The following is a 23,714-nucleotide window of genomic DNA, read 5'->3' on the forward strand; positions in this document are numbered from 1 at the left end:
CTCTAAACGTCAGGGAAAAACGCCTAGTTTTGGGAGGAGGTGCTTTTAAAATCTTTTTTCTTCATATGATAATTAACTATGAATAAATAGAACAGACAACAGATTATTATTTTAACACTTTTGGGATTATATGAATTCACTCAATAATATAGTATGTCTATCATTAGCTGTAGGTCTCTCAAGTTGTTGTTACCTTTTACATTTTAAACTCATGGTTTATTGAGTTCAACAGAATGTAGATTTAACAGCTACATCCCATATTCTTTACAAAAACTACATCCAAAAATTGCCCTAATACATTTCTAGTATAAAGATCTTGGGACATATGTACCTGTTATATTACAATTTGAGGAAGAATATGCTGTATTAAATGCGCTATGAATCAAGAATGGATTTAATGTAAAGTGCTTTGGGCTTCTTGAAAATCGCTATCTAATCCATTATTATTATTATGTGAAATTAATGCAAAAATCACAAAGTCATATTACAGCATGTATCCATTACCAGCACAACCATGCTTACAATCAGCAATTAAAACCTGTATTTTTTTCAATAAATAAATGTAAAAAAAATTGTGTTTGCCTGTTCTAAACTTTATTGGAATCTTCCGTTAAAAAAACTATGCAAGAGTGATTTACAGTAGGTTTATGTATTTTTTTCAGAGAAAAAATTTAGATATTACGGTTTTTCCACATTTCTTTATTTACGGCAATTTCACATCAAATCAAAAGTTTTAAACTGTTTTATAGTTAACAGGTTTTTCCTGTCGTATTTTTACTGTCTTTCACTGTTAAATATACGGATCTTTTTTACAGTGTACTATGGAGCCACCATAACTGATGTAACAGGCAAGAATAAAGTTCAACAAATAAAAACATGAGGGTCGTGTCCGTTTAAGCAAAGTTTATTGAAAATACAGGACTGCTGAATGGTTCCAAGTATCCTCTTCACCTTAAATTAACTGACCACAAAACCACATGAATAATGTTATTACACAACATTTTCAGTGACTTATTTCACCCGTACCAACTGTAAAAAATGTGTACTTTCTCAATTGAACAGTTTTCAGTTAAATATAAGATTTAAATGATTTGCAAAAATGAATTAAATTATGTCTATATTTATATGTAATGCGACCTCACAATTTTTTTTGGAAGCAGGGTGCTATGCAGTAACTGCACATTTGTGGCTGTGTTAAAATACACAGATTAGGGGCAACAGTAGATTCTGGGAGCTGCCGAGTATGCCGTGGAGATGGGTCAAAGGGAGTTGATGAAGCAGATGGCAGCGAGGTGACCCTGCAGGCTGCCTGTCTGTTCCTCTGTTACTTCATGTAAATCTCAGGTCTGTATGTGTCGTCGCAGGTAGCCTGTTGGCACTACCAATGTGTTTACACACCTGGACAGACCTGAGGTTGGTGTACTGCGTGGCAAAAACGCATCCTTCCATTGGGATTTTGCTCTGTGCATGCTGCTTGTAATGTGCCAGGACTGTGTTAATCCTGTCCCTCAGGTGTATATCCACCTGCACTGGCCCTCCCCTGCAGTTGACTGGGTTAGCCTTGTCCTTCTGCTCTAACAGAATAACAGAATGGATACCAGACCACTAGGGTTTCCCTCTGAATCACCCACAGAGATCGCCACTGATTAGAAGCTAATCCTCTGTCACTGCCTACCAGGAGAAGCTGCCGGATATTTTGATGGTCAGTATCTGTCTTGGCTGACAATGTTTCATCTCTCTCTCTTTGTGTTGTCACATGTCTCCCTTGTTGAATCCCTCCTCTGCCTATCTGCATAAGCTCCACACAGGTGTATTTTGTACATTTTGCTCTGTCATTTAATAAAATGGCTCCTTTATCACAGGTCACCCACTGGGTTTTGTTATCTGAGGCTAGCAGGAAGGTGTATGTACCATTTAAGGTACATAGGCAGTTGTGTGTGCATGTGCGTGTGTTTCTGTGTGTTAATTAGTGCGTGCTTAGGTTGCATACTGGCAGACGTACGCGCTGACTTGCAATATTGAATACATAAACACTGTCTGTGAGCCGCGCCCTAATAGAAGAACAGTACAGTGTACTCTTACCCATTGGGAAACATTAAAGTTCATACTGATATCATCCAAGATACACTGCACAGGCATACAGGTTCTATACGTGCTGCTGGGGAAAGGCAGAGGTACAAGCTGAGTTGAGTGCAGAGGAGCTAAGAAAAGAACTGACAAGGCTTTCTGAAAGGGTAAAAAGAGTGGGGGTGGGGGCCAATTGTGGGACAGTGACAAATGGATGAAAAGATGACAGTGGGGGAAGAAAGGGCCACGCTCCTTAGTGAGGTGGAATAAAGGAAAATAACACCGCGCTACAGCGACAGAGGTTAAGAGCGCAGAAGATCAGACAGAGATGAAAAGAGCAGGAATGTGAGCTGAGAGGGGGGCACAAAGCAGACTATGCTAAGTGACAACCACATAGATTTCTGGTGTGTTGATACTTCATCAGCAGTACTGCATGACTGAAACCAGCATCTTGGCAGTCTCTTCATCAAGTGTGTCTTTTTTCTACCCTCTTTATTTTCGCCATCTCCTACTTTTACCTCTTCCGCTCAATTCTCCTCGATCTTGGTGTTTTCATTATTTGTTTTTCTTTATCTTTGTCCCTTTCTACTTCATACCCGATCAAAGTTTCAACAAGAGTTCAGCAGAAACGTATTAAGTAAGCACAGGCACGCACGCCCACTTTTTATGTGCCCTCCATTTTATTCATACTCATTTAAACTTTTCACATCACAGAAGCACTTGCATAACTCTATACTAATTTTTTCTTGCCAGTAGTAGTTGCCTGTCCTCTTTACGAGTAAGTTCAAATAAACATGAGTGCGTTGAAGGGCACACTTGCATGGGTTTTACAGAAGAGCATGAATAAAGTTTGCACACAAACAAAATTCCCTCCTCCTGTATTCGATATAGTCATTTTATTAGGATTTACCTTGTTGCCTTTGTTGTATAACTCAATGTTTCATTTAAAGATGATCAAAATGGATTGAACTCTGCCTTGTTAGTCTTTGCTTCAAGTCCAAGTTAGTTTGACACAGAGCATCTGTGTAGCGCTGAAACAGTCATATCTCAAACTGTAACACAGCAGAGTTCGGCACACCATATGTGTCACACATCCCTAAGGAACGTGAGGAAAGTGGATTGGGCAGGCTGCACACGTGTGTGTGTGGTGGTATTTTATTTTTGTGCTCATGCAAGTGAGAGGTGAGAAAGAGTGACTACATTTGTTGCACTAGTTTTGCCCATACAGTACCTGCTTTATCAGTGTAATTACTTCTGCTTAATTTAATTAGATCTACAAACGAAGTAAGTGTTGTCAGTTCGACAGTGAAGCAAGTCCCGTTTAAAATATTTATTTCTGTGTGGTTCAAGAATTTGCAGATGAATTATGTTTTTCTGTATCTGAGAACTTATTTTATAAACACAAGAATTTTATTGAGTGTTCTCATTTTTTTTCCTGCTCTGTCACACACAAGGGAGACGATTAAACATTGTGGTTACCTCTGACTCTCTTCTCCCCTCACCTTAGCATCTTCACTTTCTGCTCACTGTTCGTTCTGCAAACAATACGCCAATAAAAATCCTCCTCGTTCATTTCAAGTACTCTTCATATTCCCTGAATGCTTAACTGTATCTCTTAGTGTGAAACACACATTATTCTATCAGCCTCCATAAATCCTGTGCTGAGAGAATGAAAAGCCTTAATTAGGATGCTCTTTAAATAGTAAATAAAGTTTGAGGCAAAACAATATGATATTGTGTGGAGGTGGTGCTTTAGTTAAGGGATGTTAAGTAAACAAACCTGATGAAGTGTGTGAGTAGCTCCTCCTGCACGTGAGCATACATGTGTAACCCACTACGCATAAACACACCTGCTGAGAGAGCAGACAGGAGGTGAAACTAGGAATCAGCAATGCATTTTTTCAAACAATGCTGTACCTAATAGGTAATAAATCGCTGAATGTAGTTTCTAATGGCTCGTATATTCTTCAAACAAGCAGGGAACTGACAGGCGGGCACTTTTAATTTCCTCTTTCTTCTTATTTAACAAAGATAGGGATTGTTGAGGGCTCGCAGCTGGAGCCCTGCTTTGAACAGCTTGGTCACTGCCATGTTGCATCATCACATTGTCTCTCTTAGAGAGCTGCTTAGTCAGAAAAGCTCGACTGCCTACTTGGCCACAAGAGGCCAATTGTTTTCACTTTTTGCGATGATAGCCATTTGACTGTGCCAGTGACAATGATGTAGGAACCTGTCTGGCCTTATTTGCTGGACAGAATGTGCACTCCTGTTGCTTTGATGTTGAAGTATTTCAGCTTTGCCAGAGGCAGGGCTTTTAGAGAGCATAACACTGGTGCACAGCGGGGGAGCATGAAGTGGTTTTGGATGCTTTTATTAGCTTCCTCTGGATGACACAGACAAGCTCCCCATACAGCTTCTCTCATGTGGGAAATGGTCAGATCGGGAAGTGAATTCTGTATACTCTGAGGTGACTTTATAAGAGAATCATACACACTGGTTATTGCACCATTAGGAATGAAATGAAACTGGCTCAAAGGTGACCACGCTGCAGAGGAAGGTCAATGGTAATATATAGTGATCTCCTGCAGTACCATATAGGAGTCTGCCAGTTGTAGCGGAGAACTGAGACTTCTCTAGTGAAGCTTAGCAGTGTTGGGAGACTCACAGGGACTTCATATTTTTCAAGTCTCTTTCCTTCATTTTGTTTTGTTTTTCTTTTTAAGCGTGACTGCCTTTGTTGGTTAAAACAAAAACCTTTGGGAGCTAATTTTGTTAACCCCAGGGTTTGCAACGTAACGTGCACGAAAGCGCGTCCATGCATGGACACGCTCTAACAAAGTCTTTTCGTGTTCGTGAATGTCCGTGGCTACACCTGCACAAGCACGTGCGCCCCTGCAAAGCATATGGCAGTCATTTGTACATTGATTTCTTCTCATTTTCACCTTTGCTACTATTGTGCCAACAGCATATTTTTTCCTACAAATGGGACAGAACAGAAAAAGCCCAGTGATCCAAGAATCTCAGCTCCATCTGTAATTCGTTAATTTGCTGTTTGCCTACAGTCAGTCACCCAGAATAATCCATCTGGAAAGTCCAGTGAGCTTTTCTACCACCATGCACAAATGGGATTGTGGATGACTGATCACAAAGCTTACATCCACAAAGTCCTGTGCTACATTAATATATTTCATGTAGGCCACCACACACTGACACACAAAGGTTGATTCAGTCCTCTTCAGTAGAGCTTAATACATGTTTGCAGGTATGCAGTCTGACTATCTAGTGTTAAAGGAACTAAAACACAAATCCAGCAATGTTTTTAATTACTTTGCATATTAGACACTACACTATACATTTTCACACAGTCATTTTTGTAATTCGCACGTTACAAGTTGTAAAGTATACACAAACTAAATGAACCACAATGCTAGTGTCGTGTTGTTGAAAAGTTTTATTACAGATGCTTTGTGTCTCCTCCGAAAATTAATTCCGCCTGATTTGCTGCTGAGAACAGACAAACTTTCTGCCCTGGGACATCAATGTTTTATAGTGACTCATCGATTTCAGACAGTAAAACTTGCACAGGTATACCGGGCGAGCCATTCAGGTCCCCTAAAGACACAAATTCACCCTGGAGACACTTGCTCTGCTCATACAGAAACAGGCCATTTAACGTTTTATGTAAACTTAAAAGAAGTCAGAGTGTGATTCTGTGGGGTGGGGCAGCTGTGGCTCTAAAGGTGAAGAGAGATGAGCAGTAGCTTTAGGATTGATAGTGTTGTCTCAAATTTCTCCTTCTTACACGTTTAAGGGTCTTTTAGTGAAACGAAAAACATTTGTTCTCATTGGTTGGACGTGGCCATCCTGCTTTTTTGTGAAAAAATTTTCTTCTTAACAAAATTAAGTTTCATTAAGTGTTCCTCATTCAAATGCAGTATGTCTGTCCACTATACAAGGATAAAAAAACATTTTACATGACATATAACTTGTCACATTATATCACATGTATTACTGAAGGAATAGTATGGCTTATTCGATTTAAGTGCGTAGCATATAATTCATTTGCATGTGTGATACTTCATTGTTTTGTGAATGTGCCAAATCAAAAGAATCCTGCAAGCGCCACATGGTGATTTTGGGCTTCTACACTTAACAATCTGCAACCACCACAAAGCATTATAGTACAAATCGGACCAAAAGTTTGCCCATTTGTTCTTGGACCAGGAGTTATTTTTCATTTGGATTATTTTTCAAGCGGATTTTGAAGTAGCAGATGTGCATACTTAGGTTGAAATCCAAGCTTATTGTAACCTTGAAATTAACCAAAAAAAATAAATTCTTTTTTTATATAACAAATACATAAATCATCTGAATCTTTTGCCATGATGCCCACACAATCTGTTATTGCATTAACAACCCATCACTTAATGTATTTGCATGTTTAATTACCTTTTATAGCTTTGATTGCTTGATTTCATACGTTTCCTTTTTATTGGCAAACAGAGACTCTTTCCTTTGTTTGCTCCCTCTCTTCCATATTTTAAATGGTGTCCCCCCTCCCAACCCATGATAATTGATGTATTTCCCATGAAGGAATGGTAATTAAGATAATGAGATTTTCAGAACCAAGTGTAGCATGCCAAAATGAAGCGGGAGGGGGGGGCACGTTTCATATCTTCTTTTTATTTTAGCTTTCTAAATTTTCCCTCTTTTGTCTTACCAGCATTACCTCTCTGTCTACAGTCCTTACCACATCTGCTTTCCCTTTTGTCTCCCATACACAGCTCGTCTTCATTTGTTTGCCCAGTGTATAATTAGCTATAGGATCACCCATTGTGTAATTATGTATAGCAGTTTGATATGTAATTAAAACTGTATCAGTATCCAGTGTCATTTGTGCTGTGTGATTACCTATTAACAGTGCAAACAGTCGTGCCTAAAAGCCCGTGACCGCCCCTCTCACAGATGTCAATGTGCTTTTCTGTCAGTATTTATGTATCAGCAGGTGTTATAGGCGAGACAAAAATAAATACAAAATCAGAACAAAATAGAGCCGATGTTTACATTTTGGTCTGCGTATCGTCACATGAGTAGTTCTTTCAGTAACTGCCGAACATGTTAACACAAAGCTTTACTTCAATACTTCAGTCTTGCCCAACAATTTAGTCAATGCAGCAACATTATGACGCTCCCCAAAACAGAAAAGGCTTTTCAAACAGCTTGCTGGAAACCTCATCATAAGACGAAAAAAAGAAGTCAAGTGTGCACACTCTAAGGAAACATCTTAATGAATACACATCACTGCAGCTTTACAAATTCACAGCAAAATAATTAGGAATTCCAGAAAAGCTGCTGGTAGTTGGAGGTATTATGTTGATTTTTTTTTTCATCTGATTTAGGAAATGAAGAATTCTCTTTAGTTCATTTGATTGTACAAAATAGGCTTGATTTGGCTCTGCATCTGTGTGCAGAGTTGTTTAATATGTTCAAACATTGTGTTTTTATGTCCGACTTAACTGCAAAATGTAATACATGAATAAATACAATTAGATCACTACACATGGAGATTTACAATATAGACCAATCAGCCACAATATTAAAACAACACACCTATCAGTGAGGATGTCCTGTGGGACACAATCCAGTTTAGCCCGGAGATGCTTCATCAAGTTGGCATCTCGAGGCTTTTGAGGTCAGGTCATCATCTTGGGCGTTGTCATGTTCCTTGCACAATTCCTAAGCAATTTCTTTTACTGTGGGCATGGTGTTTTGCAGTTTGAGTCCACTGCACTCAGAATATGACACTGTCCTTAAGTGTGCTTGGTCTGCGATGGCATATACTTAAGTGGTACATGTCAGAAAAATCTCCACATCAATATCAAGACCGAAGATTTCCCAAAGAACATGGAGTTGCAATGAGGAGAACAATGTTATCAGTTTCACCTGTCAGTTTTAATGTTGTGGCCGATCATGTATATCAAACCTTTTTATTCCAGATAACCACATTTTTATCATTAGCATCGGGAATAATATAAACCCAGTAGAGCTCTGCACTCATCTCACTACAGAAAAAGAAATGTTAGGGGATGATATCAAACATGTCATGCTTGCTAGCAGAGAAACGTGGGTTATAATGCGCTTGATATGCCACCGTTTTTTTCTCATGATGTAATGGCACAGCAACAACTAAATGTGTCAGAGTTATGACTGATTACCAACCACACAGAACTTTCATTTGTCATAATTAGGATGGAAAGAATGTGTCCAAGACTTGAGAGTGTCCTTTTTCTACAAATATGGAAAAGAAATAGAAAAAACTTATAAAAGACTTGCATAAGATGTGGCCTACTTCATATAGTGAATCATATAAGGCTTATATGATTTGCTCATGAAAGTGGCCACTTTCTCATTACTTTCATACCTTGTTTTAGTAAGTATCCAAAACATACAAGTTTCTTTTATATAATTTTTCAAGGGATCTTATATCTGATTTTACTCTTGTATGCTTTTCATATAGGTTTCACACAAGACAGATACAAACTTTATAAGATTTATATATATCTTTCCATATGGGTATAAAGGGGAGCACAAACACACCTGCTAAAGAATTGTTATATGTAAGTTTAAAAGTGGCTGGTCACAGACTGTGGCCTTAAAGCAAGAATTTTCTGCACATTCCAAGTAAATTACATTTAACATAAGATGTGACTCAATACATAATTTATGATTTGACTCACACTACATGCATTAAATAAAGCAGAATGGTGGCTTAGCATATTGTGTAAAATGGTAGAGTCCAAGTATCTCACCTCCAGGATTCACAAAAGGTGGAAACTCCAGGTTTAGGAATGTGACCATATTGAATTACCGTAAACTAGCAAGTCTTAAACACTGAAAAATATATTGTTACCTAATCCTAAATAGTAACACATACTGTGAAATAAACTTGGAGATTTGTGAACTTCCTAACCTGTCTTCCTTCTCTCCCTGAGCCTGGTTCTGCTGGAGGTTTCTACCTGTCAAAAGGGAGTTTTTCCTTCCCACGGTCACCAAAGTGCTTGCTCATAGGGGTCATATGATTGTTGGGTTTTCTCTGTATGTATTATTGTAGGGTCTACCTAACCTTGAGGCACTGAGGTGATGTATAAATAAAATTGAATTGACTTGAACTTTACAAAAAGGATAGTTGTAGCATAGAAGAATGCATAAGAAGGTAAATGTGTATTGTCTGGAGGAGTAAGCTTCAAAGTAACCATAACTATAATGAAAAATTCCCTTCATTGTGCAATTGCCAATGACCTTTAAAGTTGTGAATTTAAACATTTTTTAACCCAGTACAAAACATCAAACTGTGTTTACTGGGCATCTCTCAGCATAATGACAATGGACATTTACATTTATAGGCATTTCTTTATGAAAAAGCAAAAAAAAAAATTGTTAATGTTTGTTTTGTTTTTTAGCTTTCCCCACTCCTTCATTGTGATACTTTAAAAAAAACACTAAAGAGAAACGAGAAGACACAAATGAGACAAAGTGACACATGTTCTGACACACCCAAGAAAAAGGCCTTACACAATACAAAATATATACAATATAAAATATTGTAAGAGAAGAGGGTTCTTGGTGTGCTGCTTTATCACCCGTGCTTCCGCTATAATGTGGAGCCAAGCTGTGAAGAACTGTGATTCCAGTGTGGAATACATCCTTTTCTATTTTATGTTCTTAAGAAAAATTGGTCATTCCTGCATTTTCCTTACAGATCTAGTCTTTTGAAGCTAACAAGCTACACTGCTATGCCTGTGTGAAGTTGCATATCAGAGTTTGTGATGCAGCTATTGATGCTAACTGGACTTTTTGACATTTGTGTTTACTTACTTTGCAGTGGATCTTAGGCAGGTTAGCACATAGCTGCTTCGGTAGAGGTCAAAGAGTAGCCATTTACCTGTCAAATTAAATATTCATTTTAGGTCACACCAATGAACATATAATTCTGTGGAGGTGCTTAAGGTACCTATATATCCCTTCTTGAGTTCCAGGGTTGTATTGAGGCACAAACATATATAGCTGAAAGATTGTAGTTTCTTCATTTTAATAATATCTGGGCAGTTGATCAACCAACTGTCAGTCGATCCTGAACAATTTAATCATTGGATTGTGGTTTTTCTGATATCTATCAATCATGCATACAGATTAAATTGTGAAATGTTCTAGGCTACGTAATCATTCCATTATGATTAGTTAAACCATATAAATGAACCCCAAGGTCGATAGGCACTTAAAAGCAATGTGGCCACAAAAAAGCAAAGAGTGAAGAAGAATGTGTATATAACATATATATACATATATATATATATATATATATATATATATATATATATATATATATATATATATACACACACACATTATATATGTATTATATGTATATAATGTGTATATAATATGTATATAATATATAATGTTCTTATAACATTAACTGGGGCGCCTCTGTCAGTGCACCCCAGGGCAGCTGTGGCTACAATGTAGCTTGCCATTGCCAGTGTGTGAATGTGTGTGTGAATGGGTGAATGACTGAATGTAGTGTAAAGCGCTTTGGGGTCCTTAGGGACTGAGTAAAGCGCTATACAAATGCGCTATACAAATGCAGGCCATTTACCATTTATAATGTTCCCCCATTCTTTAAAAATAAATGAATTTAAAAAAACAGATGATAAATCTCTGTAATGGCATGGCATACAACTAAATTTAAAAAAAAAAAGCTCATTCAGAAGTACCAAAAGTGGATTCTGTTCATTTGGACGTAGCGTTTATAGTGTTTTTCCTACTGAAAACTACAGAAGTAGTTCATTAAAAAGGTGTTTGTCTGTATTTCTGCTTTATCCAAAAATAAATAGTCCGTTTTTTTTCCTTTTCAGCTCCTTTAACGGACAAGCCGCCAAAGATCCTGTTCCCCTCGGAAAACAAGATTAGCAATATGGAGCTTCAGCTAGGTAAGACCTTTGTGGGATTTCTTTCCTCTGCACTCAGTGTTATCTGTGTCATTTTTAAATGAAAGCAAATGGATAACTGTACCAATCCTGCCCAGCACACCTACAGGCACTGATCGCAGATTGATGATGGTTCTTTCACTTGCTGAGAAAACAGCAAAAGAGGAAAAAAAAAAACTGTAAAAGTGTTTGCCATATATGCTAATAGTCACCACTAATGTCCCTTAGGCTGTTTTGTCAACAATGGAGAGCCCATATGCTGCCAGAGATCCATACACAGGCTTGCCGCATGGAGACGCAGCCACTTTCTGTTGCAGTTGTTTGTCTTCTTTGACGTGGGGTCACGATGGACCAAGCGTGTGCGCGTATGTGCATGAGGGAGTATGGTTTGGTTTCTTGTTTGTTTGTTTTTTTCTGCAGCAGCATATTGCTTGATTTCTGGGCACAGTCCGTTGTCCACATGGTGCTTGCCGCTCTATGAATGGCCAATGTGTCTGTCATGCTGAAGCCGGTCAGACAAGAGATTGGAAGAGTATTTGACAGAAAGACAGGGTGAGGACAAAGACAAAGAGTTGCAATGATTCATTGAGTGCTTGCCTTTTGTCTTCCATCTGATGCTACTGGAATGCAGGTAGTTAATTTAAAATGCCTCCACGGTTGGCTGATCAAGAGTGAAAAATTGCTGCTGTTGATAAACTGACAGGCACAGCCTCACGTGTCAGCCTACTCACACCCATGCATGAACAGGTTGCACAATGTTGGCCCTTCAGCTATTTGTCTCATTTGTCTCTATCTTGATTCCAGTGAGATTGTGAGGAAAGACTTCACCCTCAAAAGTGACTCACTCATATTTATAGCCTCACGTCAGTTCCTTCTCGCATTTGCTGTGTGAGTACTGTACAGTAAGTGTGTGTGTGTGTGTGGGGGGGGGGGGGGTGTGAGAGAGAGAGACTTTGAAAGAAAATTCTTTAAAAGAAGAATGATGTAAGTTATTGGATAACAGATTGAAATATCATGATTTTAAGCTCTGCTATGCCTTAAGCTAGAAAAGATCTGGTCCTTACTCCTATTTAATGATTCATCTCTTTGTTAATCCTTCTATGGCTGGTAAATACATGCACCCATACCTCTTGTCTGAAATGCAGTGCAACTTTAATGTCAGAGTCACACTGGAGAAAATGGTGGTTGGAGACAGTAGTGTGACCAAACTTAGTTCACTGAACTTGAGATTTTGTTCCTTTTGTAATTGTTGCTTTGAAGACCAGGGTCACTGTAGTCTGCAACCACTAACAGCCAGTTACTGCCTTTTAGAGCAACTTTGTTTATGGAAAGCGCTTCGAGGCAACTTGTGTTGTGATTCTGTGCTATGTAAATAAAATTGAATTGAATTGAAATACTAAAAAGCCGATACGATGAAGACGGTCTGCTTTCAGTTTGCGAATGAATGGGCTCAAGTTAGTAATTGACCCCATTCAATTGTTAGTAATTACATACAATCTGTTTGCAATTAACTGTGATAAATTGTCAAATATTGCAAATCTGTTGCTATCCCTGATATTAAGCGGGCAACCCGGTGGTTAGGACTGTTGCCCCACAGCAAGAAGGTCCTGAGTTCTCTAATGTCTGCACAGGTTCTCTCCAGGTTCTCCCGTCCAAACACATGCAATTATTTGGGTTAGCTTCATTGGTCATTTGAATTTGGCTCTAGGTGTAAGTGTAAACGTAAAACATCTCTGTGTAAACCCTGCAACAGTTTGGCCACCTGTCCAGAGTGTACCCTATGGGAGCCGGGATAGGCTGAAGCCCCGGGGTGACCCCTGAATTGGATAATTGGAAGAAATGGATGGACTTTTAGAGCAAAGCCAGAACCTCATGAACTTGAAATAACAATTCAGAATTTCCTCCGCAAAGAGTGCAGGAATATAATTTAACTGCAAAGTAACAAAGGCACTCTGAAAGCTTGCTTTTATCTAGTTATTATAACTAGGCAAAAGCAAGGTTGCTCAACTAGTTGTAAACTAACTCTAATCTATCTAGATGCACAAAATAAGGGGAAATTACTTTTAATAATATGGTAACCAAAGGTTTGGTACATCTACAAATAAATGAAAGAATAAATAGGAAACACTGTGAGATATCTAAGCAAGACAGAGAAAAAAACAAAAACAATTAAGTCTAGTGTCTTGCGGTAAGACCTCAGACTCCCAGAGGAGTATCTAAAACAGAGAGACACTGATGTAAATATTTTACAGTGGCTCCATTTTGTGTGCAGAATAGTTGTCTCTCCCTCTAGACCATAGTTTCTTTTTTATTTAGTTTTATTTATTTATTCTCTTCTTCCTTAATATTTGTTGAGCCATGCCCTAAGCAGCTTTATGGGGCATTGTGGCAGATTTATGATAGCTAGAACGTGCACAGAAAGAGGCCGGTCTCTTATGGTAAGCGCAAAATAGAGAGGGAGAGGAAAAAAGACACAGGAGCCAGTGGAGGCCGGTGGATGGGCAGTAAAACCGGAGCTGTAAGCAGAGAGATAAATCTGCAACACTGCCGGGAAACACAGGCCAACTTTATCTCCTCTGCTGTTGCAACCAGTGCAGATCTTAGACATCCTACATCCCGGCTAGCTTTACACGGCGCACACGCACACACTGGCAGGCATAAATAAAACACATATGTTACATAAACTCTCACAGAAGACCTGCAGCAGAGATGTTCTGGGAAGTCTAAGAAGATGAATGTGAGAAACTCAGGCCTCAGAATTGTGATAGGCAAGCGGAGACAAGACAGGATGGTTGAGAGGGAATACACACACGGGATTAGAAACTGTTTTCGTTCAAAGGGGGGTTTGTCAGATCTTCTCTCTTCAGGTTCCCTCTTCCTGGATGTTTCTGCCACTACATCCCTTTCTACTGATGGACCGAAATCCCACAGCTACAGATTCTGTCACTCAGGACTACATACATTAAGCCCCAATTCTACCACCAAATGTGTGTGTATGTGTGTGTGTGCATGCGCATGTGTGTGTGTTTGTGTGCGTGCGTGTGTGTGTGTGTGTGTGTTGCTCTCTTCACAAATCTCTTCTTTAGGGCATCAGGAATCCTCAGGGATATGTGACTGTGCGTCTGCTGAAAGCCGGCCTGCACTGCATCAGAAACATTACTTTTGGACAACTTGACATTTTCAGTCTGTGTATAATGTTGGATTTTTACCATTAGCCACTCAGCTATTCTTTTGCCAGATTTACTACTGTCCCCCAGTGGTGAGTTGGTGAAGTCCACTCCTATTTCTTCCAGAATTAGGAGGATGATTCATTATATTAATGGGTTTAAATCTGTGTGTAGGTGCTGGGGTTGGTGAGAGGGAAATGCACAAAATGCATATACTCACAGTACAGTAATATGACACATTACACATAGCCTAGCAGAAACACACACACACAGACTCACATGCAGGATTGGTGTTGACTCCCTTGGGATGATTTGTCATGGAGTTCAGAGGGTGTGGGTTAAAGATTCAGCTCATGCTTACACAGCACTTCAGTGAGAGCATTTTTCTGTCTCCCCAGCTCTCCCTCTTCATCGCAACACATACAAACATGCACTTGCAAATATTCAAACAACCCGGCACTACTTGAGGTGGATAGGTCACACACACGCTTGCAGCGCAGACCTCTGCAACCGTGGGATAATTGTAACTGATAGAGGATTTTACTATCCCCCAAAGCCAGCAGATGGGTGCACTCGTGTGGAAAGGAATTAGAATCCATTATTTCAGAGAGCAGGAACCAACAGCAGAGGATGGGCAGCAAGAGGGAGAAGGCTCTTATACCTACTTCATTTAAACAGAGACGAGTCTACACACACGCACGCACATCCATGCACCTGTACGTGTGCACACATCTTCTCACACTGTACACCCTCAGGGGTGTTTAGAGCTGTAATAGACTGACACTCAAAACGCTGACGTTCCCAATTTAGCAAGTAATTCAGCAATGCAATTTTGAAAAGCTCAAAGAAAAAGCCAGCGTGGATGTTCAGCTTCTTTCATGACCTTTTGGAAATAGCTGGTTATGTTTAGTTTGAATGCACTGACTGAAAGAGATACATCATGTTTTGTTATTGTGAGCCGAGAAAGAACTGAGGGTAAATATTAATCTTGAAAACCCATGTTAGCTCGTGTACTGCTGTTGACGTGGCCATAAAACACAGGCATTCAGCTAGCCTGCATTTGTAATACTGAACTGTGATTATACAGGTTACCCTTCCAGATTCAACTAGTTGAACAAACAGCACCACTATTCATACATTTCATAGCTGCTTACCCAATTTAGGGTCATGGAGGGCTGGAGTGCATCGAAGCTGTCATGTGGCAAGAGGTGGGTATGGTTTGAACAAAGCTATTGCAGGTCTCCATCGCAGGTCCTGCATTTTAATTTATGTACCAAAAACCAAAGCACATAATATATATATATATATATATATATATATATATATATATATATATATATATATTTGTGTTTACACTCACTCTTTCAAATAGATGCAAGTAAAACACAGCAGAAAATAAATAAAGTCAAAGACTAGCGGTCCTTTTGCTCTACTTTCACCTGTAAAGCAGCAGTAGGGTAGGCGGAGGTTTGTCCTGGTGCAGGTGTGCCGCAGCGGTCAGTGGAAGGATACGGCAGTTTCTCTGTGAGTTTCTCATTACGTGGTAGCGCACTCCCGGTGCTTTCTTGGAAGTTTAGGGGGGTTTTTTTCGCTGTAAAAAGAAGTTTTCTTCCCACGCACAACGGACACTAATGTTTTTGTCACTTTTTTTACGGAATCAAACTCAAAATAAGGTCAGTACTTCCACGCTTTAAAACGCTGCATGCTCATACTCTCTCCCGCACTCGATGTATGATCCACTGTTGATCTGCACACAGCTGTTGTCACGAACGTCGCACTCGCTTATGTCACTGTCATGAGACATTCTCGCAAGAAAATCACGGTTTTAGTAACGCAGTAACGCAGCATTCCTACGGGAAAGTAACGTAATCTAATTACCGTTTTTGCAATAGTAATCCCTTACTTTACTCGTTATAAGTAACGCGTTACTGCCCATCTCTGGTCTTGATAGATTAAATATTCATGTTGAGATATACTTTAGAGCAAAAGTATATAACAATGGACTGAGGGAAACAAAAATTTATCAAACCTTTTAGGGCTAGATTGAACGCTCAAAGTTAAAATGATGTTCCGAAAAAATGTTAGTTTTTTCTTTAATGTCTTTATATATAAAACATAACATATAGCATCTTTTTCCTCCGAGTTCATGTCTTATCTCATCCGTGTTCTTGCTCACCTCTCCCTTCCATCTATGTCTATTTCTACATCTTTTCATCCATTACATATCTTCTGTTCTTGCAGCGTCACCTGTTGACCTCTGCTCGCTTGGAGAGGATTGTACAGAACTCCACATTAGTAAGGACATTCTTAAGCTTCGACACCTAGCCTTGGCAACAAACATGCCGCTTTTCCTCGGAGAGGGTGAAATTGAAGTTGACATTGCTCTGGAGAGTTACTGGAGGTCAAGGGAGATTCACTTCATTAAATTACTTTCTGTCTCTGTCTGCTTCTTTTTTTGTCCGTGTCGTACAAACACACACATACACACACTTTAATTTCCGGACTTAAATGATACATCTTTGACAGTTTCCTCGCTCCCTTTTGCCTCTGTTCGTGCCACCTTTCTGATTTTCAGCTCCAGCATTCATGATCACCCGACATGTTGTTATGTGTTTCAATTGCATCGCTATAATAATGCAAAGAAGTATTGAAATCTTTTAACTAATTTAAAGTAAAAAACTGAATTAAATTCTTTAATTCTATTTTTTAAGTGTAAAATATTGTTATTAAAATACATTTACATTAAGAGTAGTCTTTATAATGAACCACTTCAGAATGATGTATGTTTTATTATAATTCCTGTACCATTTGTGGGTAGATTACTTTAACTTTTTCACCTGATGAAGTAATATTTTTTTTGTATTTCCCTAGAGATCAATAAAGTCGTCCTAATGTCATTTTATTTACAGAAAATAACATTACATTTGGTAAAAACTGCATTTATTGTATCTAGAGTAACTATAGTTATCAAATAAATGCAGTGAAGAAAAAAAGGGGTTGCAATCCTCCTGAAATGATGTGTGAGTAGACATACAGTAGCAGCAGAAAAGCAAATGCTCGTGTAAATAGCCCATCAAAACTCTTAAGTGCAGCTTTTGAGTAAAGAAAAGGACTATGCAGCACTTTCTAAAGATGTCCATTTGGTTATGTTAATGTTTTGTGATAAATGACGTATTTATATTACAGCACAGAGATAAAAATCACACACTGAGAGCCCTTAAAGGTCACCCCACAGATATGTCATTATATTTGGTTGTAGCCCCACAGTGACCCAGTGTTAAGTAACCCATGGTGACCGGTATGGTAAGTAGTGTGTCAGCGAAACAAAGCTGAATGTTTAAGTGTGTGAACGGTCGTCATTAATCACCAAGTCTGGGGCACAGAGCAGGAGACTGCAGTATGATAAATGAACTAACTGCTTCTCTCATGCCTAACCGTAAAGGGAGAGGGAGGGAGGAAAGCAGACAAACGCGAAACTGTACAGAGACGTAGCACAACACAACACCCTACTGTGCATCGTACACAGGTGTTTGTTTGCTGCTGACTTTAAATTGCTCACCACGGCTGAAGTGAGGCCAAGAGATGCGAGAAAGGTGTGGACACTCTCTTGATTCATACTCGGCTGCTGAGGTACCAATCTCAGCAGCTAATTCAGCATGCTGAATTGGTGTGAGAAGAGGCTATCTGACCGCCTGCCTATTTAATGCAGTGTCCCCTTAATTTTGTATTCTCTTTCTATGAGGGTAGAAGAGCATGAAACAGCTCTTTTAATCAATAGTTTTCTCAGGTCAGGTCCTACCTAGGCTGGCTGCACTGGAGTGTTTCATTATGTAACACCATATATACCCATCCAAAATGTGCAGACTTATCTATATTCTATGAACTCCATGTATTTTCTGAAAGCGTGACTGTATATAGGGGATAGGCATATGAAGAGTGCATGGATGTGTCTCGGCAAGTGTGATTGTCTGTGTGAAAGGGATCCTTCTGCTCCACTGATCTGTGACCTCAGCAGAGCATGGTAACCTTGTGATTCATAAATCACTTTTGTGTGAGCGAACACTGCCCCTCAGGTTCTCAGTCAGATCTCTACCTTGCTTGTCACAATCAGTTTCAAAACACCAACATGATGATGGTTAAAACACTCACCTCAAGGCTTCAAGTCCAACTGTTATATATAGCTTACAAGACAAAATAAAAGCAAATACAAATATGACCTCACTAGAGTCCATCTGTTATGCATTACTTAAAATATAAGATATAGTAATGGTTGTGTGAACCTTAATAATAAGGCAAAATATGGCTGTGAAAAGAGTTTTGGCTCGATCGCTTAGGTGTGTTGGTCTGTGTTACTTTCTGGAGCAGAATACACAAACTAGCGTGTTATTTTCTGTTACTTTCACCATGTGCTTTCACGTCAGCTGACAGGTGACCCTCTGTTGTGGTCTTGTAAAGCGCTACTTAGAAGACGTGAGGCATTGTGATTTGACGCTTCAGTCAGCTTTAGTTTCAACTCGGCGTGCCACCTCCACCGGGTCTAGCCCTGACAAGAGCCACAGATTGCCTTCACTGACTGCCGTGAGCTCAACTTTCTGCTAACTGTCAGTGTGCATATTCACTCAGGCAGTCAGTCATGTGTTTGTGTTTGTGCATGTGTGCCTGCTAGGACTAAAGCACAATCATTATCCAGGCAATCCCAAGCACTCGTGCTAAGTCAGTCACGAGTAAGAGTTTCTCCACATTTAAGCCCAAAGATGTCTTTAAAGAGAGACTATTTAGATAATGGTAGCTTTTACCTCATCGGGCTGCTGATGCTCAAGTTCAGTGACAGGTAATCAAAGGAAAGAAGCACCCCACTCATCCCGGCATCACTCTGTATTTGACACAACAAGGGTAGACAGGGTGAGGAGGCAGACATAATGAGACCTGTCTCCTTATTAGAGGGTCTCTTCTTTCAGAAATTGCCCTTTCATCCTCTTCCAGTCACTGCCTCCTCTATTTGGTCAAAGCACCAACGGCAAGGTCAGGGGGCACGATGTAAGAGAGGAACTTGAAATACAGACTACATCAACAAAATGTGACTAAAAAAGAATTAGCCAGAAAGAAACTGATGTAGGCTAACAAGAAAAGATGGAGCAAGGATGAAGTAGTGGAGAAAAAAATTAATGACAAGGATGGGGAGAGATAGGCGGGGGGCAGTGGGGAGGGAGCTGGCACTGGAATGACATGCATGAACAGCAAAGCGAGCAGGGGAAAAGGCGGCTTTGCCATTCACTTTGAAGCTTGCTCCACTTCTGTCTCTGTTATGTAACAGAAAAATGAAGAAAAACAAGTGCCAAAAAACTAGGCAGGGTGTTGAGAGAGGGAGGGAAAAAAAGACAAAGAAGGCAAGACAGAACTTCTAAACTTCAGCGCTCTGATGTTTCCGGCAGGCGAGTGGCTGTATTCGGACAATGGGGTTAGTCACCGTGCTGCACCAAGCCTTGGTGTTGAGTGAGGGGTAAAAGAGTTAGCAGAAAAAGAGGGAGATCAGTCGGTGGTGTGAAGAGAGACAAGAAAGGAGGCTTGAGAAGCGGCGGTCGGACAGAAAACGATAAGGAGGGAGAGGAGAGAAAGAGGAGGAGGAGGAGGTATAAACAGAAAGCAGAGGAGAAGGACCACACTGAGCGTTTCAACCCGAGAGATCTAGCTACAGTAACTCTCTTTCTTCTTCTTCTTTTGTGTTACATAAGCAGATCTCTTTGGAGACCATATGAGGCACTTCACGTATGTCTGTTCTCTGTTAACTAAAGAAGACCTCTGGCTGGAGGCCACAACTTCACCCGGCAATCAGGAGCAGTTTTGCAATTTAGCTAACACCTTTTTACCAGCTCCAGTTTTGCTTGACAATCAATCTTCATGATGTTACCATCGCCCACGGAAGTGAATGTTGCTATGGAGATCAGTAGATCTGCACTGAACTACCGCCTTAGGGAGAGCGTATGCAGGCTTACATTAGTGCATGCATTCGTGTGTGCGCGCGTATTGTGTTTGTGCGTGTGTGCATCTTTCTGTCTGTGCACACACGGTTCATCTTTAATTGCCATCTGCAATCTGTATCCTGAACACAGTCAGTAATTCAAGAGGCCCAGCATGTGGTAAATAGCTGAGACTCATTTACAAGTGTGTTAATGGACTTTCTCTGTCTCTGTCTTTCGGGTGTCCCTTTCTCTTTTTCTCTCCACAGTCACACATGCAGCTCAAAATATATTACAGAGCATCAGAATGAATGCGTTATAAAAGTGGTTTGTGTATGATTTGCATAATTTTATGAATAAACACATAGTCAGATAATTATCTTCGATTTTTTTCCATTACCATAAACACTGTCAGACTGATTGTAATTGGCTTGTTTTATTCTGTAAAATTGGCATTAACGGGTGCTAGCTGGTGCTAGTCTGGAGAGGTGGGGGAAAATTAGGGCAGAGTACAGTCAGCTAAAATTTACTGAGGCTATTCTTGCTACTGTTCAGGGAAGTGTCTAATATGAAATTGAAGTTTGTAAATTTGAAATAAAAAAAACTGACAAATCTTTTTTTAACTGTAATTTATCCATTCATGGGATGAGACTGAGCCTCATTTCCTTTAACTATTTTAGCCTGCTCTTGCCTTCTTTTCTGCACTTTCCTCCTCCCAGATTCTCTTCTTCCTGCCTTAACTGCTCCCTTCAACTTCTGAAAAGTGTTATTAGTATTAAACAATGGAAGAATAGGCATGCTAAGTAGTAGCTTTACTTTCCTTAATAACCACCCTCTATGGTAATAATTGCCCCCTTTGAAACAAAAGGAAAAATTCTTCTTGCGTTACTAGGCAGTTAGCATGCAGCTGCAACTGTTTTATGTATTTGTGGGGGTGCCTGTTTACTGTTGCATACTGTATATAGCACCTCATTAAAGATATCACACTTTTTTACTCACACTCTTTTTTGTTGTTAGCATTGTTATCCTCTTCGGTGACAGCTAGCTTGATTTATTAGGCCAAAGAACCGAATGGAACAAAACGAAACAATCATTTGCATGTGTGTTTTGCAGTGTAACGCACTTCTGCACATGAGAAAAGTTGTGAATTTTGTTATTGTGTTAAGCATATGAAAAAGAAAATTACAACATCGCAGGATGAATGGGACTTAATTTTATAAACCGCTTTTTTAACAAGTGTAAAGCAGCTAGTGCTAACTTATTGAACAGAACAAGGCCAGTGACTAGCAATTGACTGAAAGCAACTCCTACAAAGATAAAGACAGGTGTCCAGGAGGAAAAACTAGGGACATTGCATGCTCATTTCCAGGGGCAGTTTTAGGATCTGTTGGAAACCTTGGCAAAAATTATTCCAGTTAGCATTCAGTATGTTATAAATCTGACAAAACACCAAAAACAACAGTGTACTAGTCTTAGTTGCGTAATAACCAGGCCTGACAATGAACATAATACAAGTTTCCTGGCCTGCAATTTTTCATTTTTTATTATAGCGTCAAGTTGTTTTGTTTTGTTTTACTTTAAACTTTTTTAATAGTCAAGACATGTGTTCTTTAATTTCTTATAGAGTTATTCTATCCCATGCTGCCAGCATTAGATCCTATTGTTTATTGTAGAAACAGCTTGTTTTAACACTATAACAGCTTGTTATAGTCCTACTAGATTTTTGTTGTCTGTCTGAACTGTGGTTTCTGTTGCACCTATTTACTGTGTCATTACATAGTTTCAGCTTTTTTTTCTATATAATGTGTGGCTGGCAGTTATTGTAAAGGTAACAACTTTGCACTGCTGGTTTGCTACCTGCTAATAACCTTTTTGACCTCTTCTTACTTAATTTCTTCTCCACTCAGTGGCTTTTCTAATCGCATGTGCTGCCCTATTAGAGATAACATGACCTTTTATGTGTTGGCAGTTTCCTGTGTGACCTTTAAGAATAAGGCAGACTGAGAACAGATGTGGATCGAGTGGAACGTAATGTGTAGCTAAAGTGGATTCCATCACTGATTCAGCCAAAATAGGCCATTACAACATTTTGTCCTCAACTGTAAAATGAGAAAATTAGTCACCTTTACGTACGTGCAAGTGTAGCCAAGCGTACAAGGACTTCTCTGGCCTCATCTCTTGTTCCCTTTAGTAGAACAGGCCCACCTGATCAGGCCATGTTTCCCAAGTAATCTGTCACTTTCACTGTTTTGCGGTGTTCCTCCTCATCACTTTCTTTACCCCTCATTGGTTTTGAACTCCTGTATCTGTTTTCTATCTCTGGTGCCATCACTCTTTAGTTTATCTTTTTCTTTTGTGAGCCCTGTTCTTAAAGGAAATTTGTGAATAAATTTTTCCCCCACACTGTAATCAATCAAATCAATAGAATCGACTGTAATCTGAAACAAATGTTTGGAAATGCTCATTATTTGTAATTCATAGTTAGTTATCCTTTGTTTTTCTCCCCTCTTTCATAAAATATTCTCAAGGACTGAGTAAATAATATTAAAAGTACTTTGGTAAGAAGCATAGGTTTTTGACTTTTTGCACACATCTTTTTGCGATTATAGTTAATATTCAGTAGCTGGTTAGAAATAGCAGCGAAAAAGCTCAATTTCAATATATATGAGCACTGCATCCACACAGTGCTATCAAATGGTGTCTTTACCTCAATCAGGCTCCCTGTTTCTTTGTGAATGTGGTTGCTCAAGCATGCACTAATGTTATTTCCAGCAGAACAACAGTATTCCCTTTTGGCTTTAACTCTGTTTGGGAAACATATAACTTTTCCATTACTTAAATTCCCCATGCTCTGCAGGTAGCTTGGCTTTTCACCTGTGTGAATGAGCAGCATGCACACGCACTGGTGAACAAACAAAATACATACACACAAGCATGTAATTGAGCAAAACTGCCGTGCATGATTGCAGAATTGTATTGTAGATTTACATTCACCCTTTTCTATGTGTGTGGGGTCTTTTCTGAAGTTCATCCCACATATGTTTTTACCTGATGGTTTGTCCCTAGTGAACAATTCAGGCTCTCAATGTATAGGTAAAACCATAATATATTTCCAACCCTACCAGGTAGATTTTTGGACAGTGACAGAATTTACAAAATTTGTGATTTTACCTCTGTACACCACCACCACAGTGGATCTTAAATCAAACAGTAAATGTGTGATTGAGGTACAGACTTTGAGCTTTAATTCAAGGGATTTAACAGAAGTACCGGATTAACTGTTGAGGAATTAAAGACATTTTTCATACCCAGCCCCCCATTTTCAGAGACGGAGAAGTAATTGGAAGTTGACTGAGAAGTAGTTCCTGTTCCCTCATTAGTCCATGACAAATTAAGCATATTGAAAGATGTGGAGCTGCTTCCAAGTACTAAACTTCCATTTGGAGCTCTCAATATAAGGTCCAAAGAGATGTCAGTGCAAATGAAGAGTGCCATCATTAGGCAAAAAATACATCAATAAAATAGAAATAAACCAA

General features: G+C 39.4%; 1 protein-coding gene across 5 annotated transcripts in view; it reads left to right on the forward strand.

The window, feature by feature from the left end:
• The window catches only part of il1rapl1a (interleukin 1 receptor accessory protein-like 1a), a 170,288-nt gene that overhangs the window by 108,990 nt on the left and 37,584 nt on the right, over window positions 1-23,714 (forward strand). For all 5 annotated transcript variants that reach the window (XM_085136489.1, XM_085136490.1, XM_085136488.1 and 2 more), the window contains one exon: window positions 10,983-11,057. In XM_085136489.1, the coding sequence (XP_084992615.1) occupies window positions 10,983-11,057 (75 nt within the window). The remainder of the gene's footprint in view (window positions 1-10,982; window positions 11,058-23,714) is intronic.

The sequence above is a fragment of the Neolamprologus multifasciatus genome, chromosome 16 (genome assembly GCF_963576455.1).
Source record: "Neolamprologus multifasciatus chromosome 16, fNeoMul1.2, whole genome shotgun sequence".
Taxonomy (NCBI): domain Eukaryota; kingdom Metazoa; phylum Chordata; class Actinopteri; order Cichliformes; family Cichlidae; genus Neolamprologus; species Neolamprologus multifasciatus.